Here is a 6,910-nt window from a genome sequence, read left to right as displayed (position 1 = left end):
CAGTCTTGAAGGTCTTTTTTTTTTTTTTAAATTAGGTATTACAATTGCAGAACACAAATGCAAGTAAAACTAAATGTATCAGGGAATACATGAGAGACTAGTAGTTAAAATGATCTTTAAAGAATGAAATTAATATTGAAACACAATAATTATATTATTTTGGAGGAGGGAATTACTGCTTTTCATTGAACAAAAAAACCGCTTGTTTTGGGACTACAGGCTCCAAAAATCTTCCAGCTGTATATTCCAGGATGAAGGAGACTTCCTTGCATACAAGAAAATCCTAATGATTAAAGGGTTATTCCACAGATGGCTGCTTATTAACCCCCTCCTCGCCAGTGTTGAGGGAAAAAAAAGAGAAGACGTATAAAGCACACATTTTTAATGAACATTTGGAAGTGAAAATGGGTTTTGTTAGTTAATGGCAATTGTTAACCCTCAAAGTAAACAGGAAATAGTGCTCTTTTGCAAGTTGCAGGTTCCAAACCAAATACTAATGGGTCTTAGGAAATCCAAATTTTTCTGCTTGCATACCGGTCTCAATAACCCTGCACCTAATGACTATAAAAATTGTCTCCACAAGCTGAATGCGTGCTGTTTCTCAAATTGGGGGTGGGGGTGGGGGTGGGGGTGGGGAGAGCTTTCCTCTTAGTCCTTCCGGAGCCAACTTCTCCAGGTCACCCCTATTACTGCTGTTTCACTGACATGAATAACCATGTTGGTCATGGCACAAAATGGATTATTTTAGAACCACGTGAACTTTTCTGCTTTTGAGGAAAAAATTCAGACAACTTTTATATTTTATAACCTTTGTCCTCTAGCATATATTGATAATTTAACAGGCTTATTTGTTCTTTATCTGTGGTAAGCAATTCTAGCCACTGCTGGATGGTACCTATGGGAAAGTGAAGAAGAAAGCAGCTTTAGGATCACGTTAAAAAAGGATCAACCAGCTGGTTCCACCTGTAAAGAACTCTGTCCACGCTGCCCCTCCCTTCTCCTCTTTTGAAAATTTCAAGACAAAGGGCGTTGACCTAAATGATGCAAACTCAGAAAATTCCTAAAAAGCATGTAGATGTTGACACACACTCAGCTGATGCCATCATTTCAGGGTTAGGGCCTGCCAAATCCGCCAAGGGGAACTCCGTATTCCTCAACAAGGTGGCATTTAACAGACTTCCCTGAGAACTCACTTGTTTCAAAGCTAAGGCAGATGGTGTAGTTTCTCCACACCATAGGGCCCTCCCAGTCTTAGGCTCTGGGCATAATAATGACAAAAGTCAAGATTTAGGGTTCAGTTCCAGCTGATTTTATTTCCTTCTCAAAAAAAGTTATTTACAGAAGGTATATATCAACAATCTGACAGGCAGTGAACTTGACGTGATTAGCTGGCATGATTTTTTTTTCTTTTTCCCCCAAACATTGTTTTTTGTGGCCTTGAATTTTAAGACAAATATTCTACACGGCATATTGCACAGGATGGATGGCAAAAAAAAAGCTTAAAAACAAAAACCCTTAACGGAACTGCCTTAAAAGGCAGACGTCCTAGTGCCTGTCATGTTATATTAAACATACATACACACAATCTTTTTGCTTATTATAATACAGACTTAAATGTACAAAGATGTTTTCCACTTTTTTCAATCTTTAAACACAACAGCTATAAACCTGAACACATATGCTATCATCATGCCATAAGACTAAAACAATTATATTTAGCGACAAGTAGAAAGGATTAAATAGTCAAATACAAGAATGAAAAACGCAGTACATAGTGTCGCGAACTCAAATCGGCATTTAGATAGATCCAGTGGTTTAAACGGCACGTTTTTGCTTATAAAAAAAGTGCAAAAAAGATGTGGTTTACAAGTTAAAGCTACAGGATCCCTTTTTGCTGTAAATGCACCAGTTTTAAAGCCTCTGGATAAAACAGTATTTTGTTTAAAAAAATTTGTTTTACTTAAAAGCATACAGTGTTTGGCTAATTCTCCTCCCCTTTTTATAAGACTGGGGAGGAAGGATGGACACTGGTGGCAGGTTAAGGGATACTGTCACTTTAAGAAGCCTGCAGATTGAAGTGTAAACATGGAGAAATTAGGGGCTGATTCTTTAAAACTGTGTGAGATATTAACCAGCCGCCCTATTATAAAATCAGGAAATCCAAACAGCGATTTACACCGATTAACACCCCCTTTATATATTTTTTACAAAAATACACTGAGAAAATAATCAAACGTTTTCATCTCTCTTGTCTTTTTTTGTTTTTTAAAAGTGTCAAAAGTCTACATTTAAATATAAAAAATTAAAAGTTAAAACTCTAGCCCTTCAGTGAAGGAGACGTAAAATGGCGTGGGTAACAACAACTACCAAAAAAAAAAAAAAAAAAAAAAAAAAAAAGAAAAAGAAAAAAAAGGAAGGACGAAATCAGAAAGTAAAAAGAAAGAAAAGAAAGTAAAAAAAAAAAAAGGAAAAAGGGACAAAGTAAGAAAAAAAAATGTTTGGCCAGTATAAATACGTCCACATATAAAATGGCATCTGATTACATTTACAAGGAAAAAAAATACGAGGATGGAGCATCGGTGAGGGAAAAAAAACACGTCTTCTCATTTACACCTATAAGGAATAAACACATACACACTGAGAAAAAATTTGGTCCTGAATTGTTTTTTTTTAAAGTCCAGCACAGATTTGAGTTGCGTTTGAATCCTTTAGAGTTAAGAATGAAAAAAAGCTGGTGATAATTTTTTGTTGTAGGAATCAAACATAGCGCCATCTATCTGCTTTTTATATTATCCTACACTATTTTAAAAACTGCTCAACAGTCTTATACAGAAATCTTTAAAAGATAGACAGGATAACATGCTATATTAACCCCACCAGGAAATAATCCAACACCATCACGATTCCAATTAAGAGAAGAAAAAAACCTTTTTTTTCCCCCGAAACCACTCGCCCTCCACTAGCCCCGGGACCACATCAAACAGTCTCCTCTCCTCCACGCCTGCGGGCCTGTGAAGTCTCACCTCACTGATTTCAGAGATGCAGGAGGCGGAGGCCCAGGAGACGCCACCACCTTCTCCCGAACGTGCAAATCCGTTTCAGTTTTATGACTCGCCCCTTCCAGTTCGTGTCCTTCTCCTCCCCGCCCCTAGCCCTCGCTGGTGTGGCTTTCCAACTAGGTTCTCGGGTCACTTCCGAGGGCCGGTCACTCAACATCTCCTCCTCTGGCTGTAGGGGCAAGAAAAAAAATTGGGGGGGGGGGGAGGGAAAAAAAAAAAAAACCACCTCCAGAAACCAATCGGGAATTCGCCAGCGTGGAGTCTCTCAGTCCCGGCGGTCGAGGCCGTTCGACCCCCCAACATCTGCCGTCGGTCAAATTCGACGCCCCGGAGCCTTCTGTCTTCTTCGGGGAAGGGGGAAAGGTGGGGGCAGGGATGCGAAGAACTAAATCCCCCTGGGGCGCGCTGGATTTTTTTTTTCCACCTCCTCTCTTGATCCAAAAAACAAAAACAAAATAAAATAGAACAAAAACACCAAGGGGGGCGATGAGAGAGGAACGAGATTCCTTCAGTCTCTAGAAAAAAAGCCCAACTCGGCTTCTGGCCGGGGAGTGCAGACAAGTCCGGAAGCTCGTTGGGGGGGGGTCTCTTCAAGCAAAGGGGAGGAAACTCGAAGTCGCTTTTTCGCCACCAACAACAACATCAATAACAACAATAAAAGGTCGCCCCTGTCTACCTCCGCCGCCGCCGCGTCCCTCCAGCCGGGGCGGTGGGGGATGGGAGCGCGGGGCCCCAAACGCCGCCGCGCTACACCGGGACGCGGCCGAAACCGGCCCTGCTCACTTTTTTTTTTCCTTTTCATTTTTTTTTCTTTTTCTTTTTTTTTTTTCCTTTCCCTTTTCTCTTGCAACTCTTTTTCCGTCCGATTTTTTTCTTTTTTTTTCCTTTTTCCTCTCTTGCCCCCCGGCCCTCTTCTCCCAAGCCCGCGCGCCCTTCAGTAGGTGAAGACCAGGTTGGAGATGCTGGACTCGAGCCAGTCTCCCGAGATCATCTCGCTCACCTCGGGCGTGCAGTAGTCCGGGAACTCGAAGTGCGAGCCGGAGCCGGGCTCGAAGTTAAAATCCAGGTCCCGGTCCAGCGCCGACGACGAGCTGAAACTGCCCAGGGACATGCTCTCAAAGTTTGAGCTGGGGTTCAGGTCGAGCAGGTCGTCTTCGAACTCATCGTCGGAGGACGACGAGCCCGAGGAGGAGGAGGAAGAGGAGGAGGAGGAGTGGGACGAGGCCGAGGAGGACGCGTGCGAGGGCGCGCTGGACGGGGCGGGCGAGGCGGCGCGCAGGCTGGCGTAGCTACGGTGGTCGGAGGGCGAGCGGCCGGCGGCCGGCGACGAGGCGGCGCTGCTGCGGCCGCTCAGGCTCGGCCCGTCGGGCGAGCAGCCGGCGCCCCCCTCCTCGTACAGGCCCAGGGGGTCGCTGGGGTCGGCGCCGGCGCCCACACCGCCGACGGGCGAGGACGACGCGCCCAGGCCGCCGAACAGGTAAACGCGCTTCACCTTCTTCTCCGTCAGGTGTTTTCCTGGGGCAGTGAGGCCGGCCGAGGCCGAGGCGCTGGGAGTCCGCGCCTTGTACAGCGAGTGGTGGTCGGCGGCCGCGGCCGCGGCGCCTAGGGGCAGCAGGGCGGTGGCCCCCGCCTGCTCGGCCGCGAAGGAGGAGGCGGCGGCAGCCGTTTTCCCGCCGCCGCCCGCCAGGATGAGCTTGGCGTGGGGTTTGCTGACCCCGCCGCCCGCGCCGCCCGCCGCCTTGGAGCCGCAGCTCTTTTTCTGCGCGGGCTTGGAGTTGGCACCGCCGCCGCTCCCGCCGCCGCCTCCTCCCCCCGCGTTGCTGCTCCCGCCACCGCCGCCGCCCCCGTGGCCGCCCCCGCCGCTGCCACCGACCTTGTCGCCCTTCTCCCCGGGCTTGGAGGAGGCGGCGGCCGAGGAGCCGGAGTTGGCGTTGCCGGACTTCACCTTCTTCCTGGGCCGGTACTTGTAGTCGGGGTAGTCAGCCATGTGCTTGAGGCGCAGCCGCTCCGCCTCCCGAATGAAAGGGATCTTGTCGCTGTCTTTGAGCAGCTTCCAGCGTTTGCCCAGCCGCTTGGAGATCTCGGCGTTGTGCATGTCGGGGGACTGCTCCATGATCTTGCGCCGCTCGATCTGCGACCACACCATGAAGGCGTTCATGGGCCGCTTGATGTGCCCGCTCGGCGTCTTGCACCAGCTCGGGTCGTCGGCCTTGCCGCCCGTGGAGGCGGTGGAGCCGGGCGTGGGGGAGGAGGCGATGCCCAGCTCCAGGCCGGCGCCCGAGTCCGAGCTCTCGCCGGCCAGCAGCGCTTCCGTGTTCTCGGCGTTGTTGGTTTGCTGCACCATGGCCCCGGCTCGGCGGGCGCCCACGCGCGTTCACACCCTCGCGGCGGCCGCGGCGCGATCGCCGGGCCCTCCCGGCTCCCCGGGCCAAGCGCACGCCGAGCGGGAGGAAGCGCGCGGCAGCCGGGCGGGCCGCTCAACTCCCGGCCGGGGCGGAGGCGGGCGAAGAGAGAAAAGTCTCCAAAAGATGCGGGGCAGGAGTACTCCGCCTCTTGCGGAGGAGTTATAGTTCCCAGGTTGGAGAGTCTCCTTCCCTCTCTCTCGCTCTTGTCTCTCTCACCGCGCCGCTGTTTGCTCTGTCTCTCCTCGGCTCTGAGTCCTGGAGGCTGTGCTAAAGTGGAGAGGAGTTTCTTGAATGCTGGTTGCTGAAGCTTCCAATGCAAGTTTCTCGCCGCCTCCCAGGCAAGTCTGGCTTTTTTTTCCTTCCCTTGAAGCAGTTGATTCCAGTTCACGAGCGCTCTCAGGAGCTCAGGAAAGCAACATAGTCTCAATCACTTAGTCCCTCTCCTACAATGCAAAGCAGAAAAGATTCTGGCTCCAGGACTCTCTGTGGGCGGAATCGGCACTAAGGAGTTTGTGCAATTATTTTGTTGCAAGGTAGGAAGCCAAAAAGCCTTCATGCAACAGACTGGCATGAATAAATGTATGTTTCCCCCTCCCTTCTGCAAGAAGGGAGCTGGTAATGGCAGAGTTCCTCCAATGCAGACTCTTAAAGAGCGTGCAAGAACTAGAGACCCGGGAACGACACAGGCCTCTTCCCCTCACACACTGTTTCTCTTGCTGCAGCTTAGAGCAGACCCTAATTCCGCCTCGCGCCTCTTTATCCTTTCCCAGTCTTGGCCGCGGCCAATCAGCCGCTGTAACCAACGCTTCCTCGTGCCAAGCCCCTCCCCCGGGCTTCCCATTGGCTTGGAACCCGATGCAATAATAATCTCCGCGTGCAATGAGAAGCTCCAAATCTGACCTCATTCCAATTTACAGAGCAAACTTTTTAAAAGGGCTAGAAGTACAGCTGAGATTTCTGCTGCCTTCTTTCCTTTTGCTGTGCTCGCGTGTGTGTGTGTGCGCGCGCGTGTGTGGTGTGTGAAGAGGATGTTAATGCATGAAATTATTGAGGGGAGAGACGGAAATGTATTCTAACCATTATGTTAGATAACAAGAGGCTTAGAAGGGGGGGAGTGAAATACTGTAAATGGAGGCTTTCTGCTTAAAAGCCAAGTGATTATTTTTATTAGTTCTTTTCAGTATTGGAATAAAGAATCAGCCTTCTAGTGTAAAATCTGTTCGTTGGCTCCTTCACGAAGCCAAGGACGTAAAAGGGGGAGGGAAAGCCAAGGCAATAAATCAATGGATATTGAAAACCATTAAGAAAGTGGTACCTAGACACCTGTCATCACAGTTATTTTAACAACTCTAGGTACAGCGCAGATGTTGATGTATTGTGTAAATCCCTTCAGAGCAATTTTGGTGCTGTTTGTGGAAGTCAGAGAAGAGGAATTTTTGCAAGAAT

General features: G+C 49.2%; 1 protein-coding gene across 1 annotated transcript; it reads right to left on the bottom strand.

Annotated features, from left to right (window-relative positions):
• Window positions 1–1,286: 1,286 nt before the first annotated feature.
• On the bottom strand, window positions 1,287–6,317 carry SOX4 (SRY-box transcription factor 4). Its single transcript, XM_074348157.1, has one exon. The coding sequence runs from the start codon at window positions 5,401–5,403 to the stop codon at window positions 3,994–3,996; it is 1,410 nt and encodes a 469-aa protein (XP_074204258.1). The 5' UTR covers window positions 5,404–6,317; the 3' UTR covers window positions 1,287–3,993.
• Between the last annotated feature and the right edge of the window lie 593 nt (window positions 6,318–6,910).

Source organism: Camelus bactrianus, chromosome 20 (assembly GCF_048773025.1).
Source record: "Camelus bactrianus isolate YW-2024 breed Bactrian camel chromosome 20, ASM4877302v1, whole genome shotgun sequence".
NCBI lineage: Eukaryota > Metazoa > Chordata > Mammalia > Artiodactyla > Camelidae > Camelus > Camelus bactrianus.
This window is presented reverse-complemented; position numbering and strand designations above follow the sequence as displayed.

Bases quoted from the DNA above. Each gene is read 5' to 3' on its own strand.
- SOX4 (XM_074348157.1), bottom strand. From the start codon at position 5,403: ATGGTGCAGCAAACCAACAACGCCGAGAACACGGAAGCGCTGCTGGCC.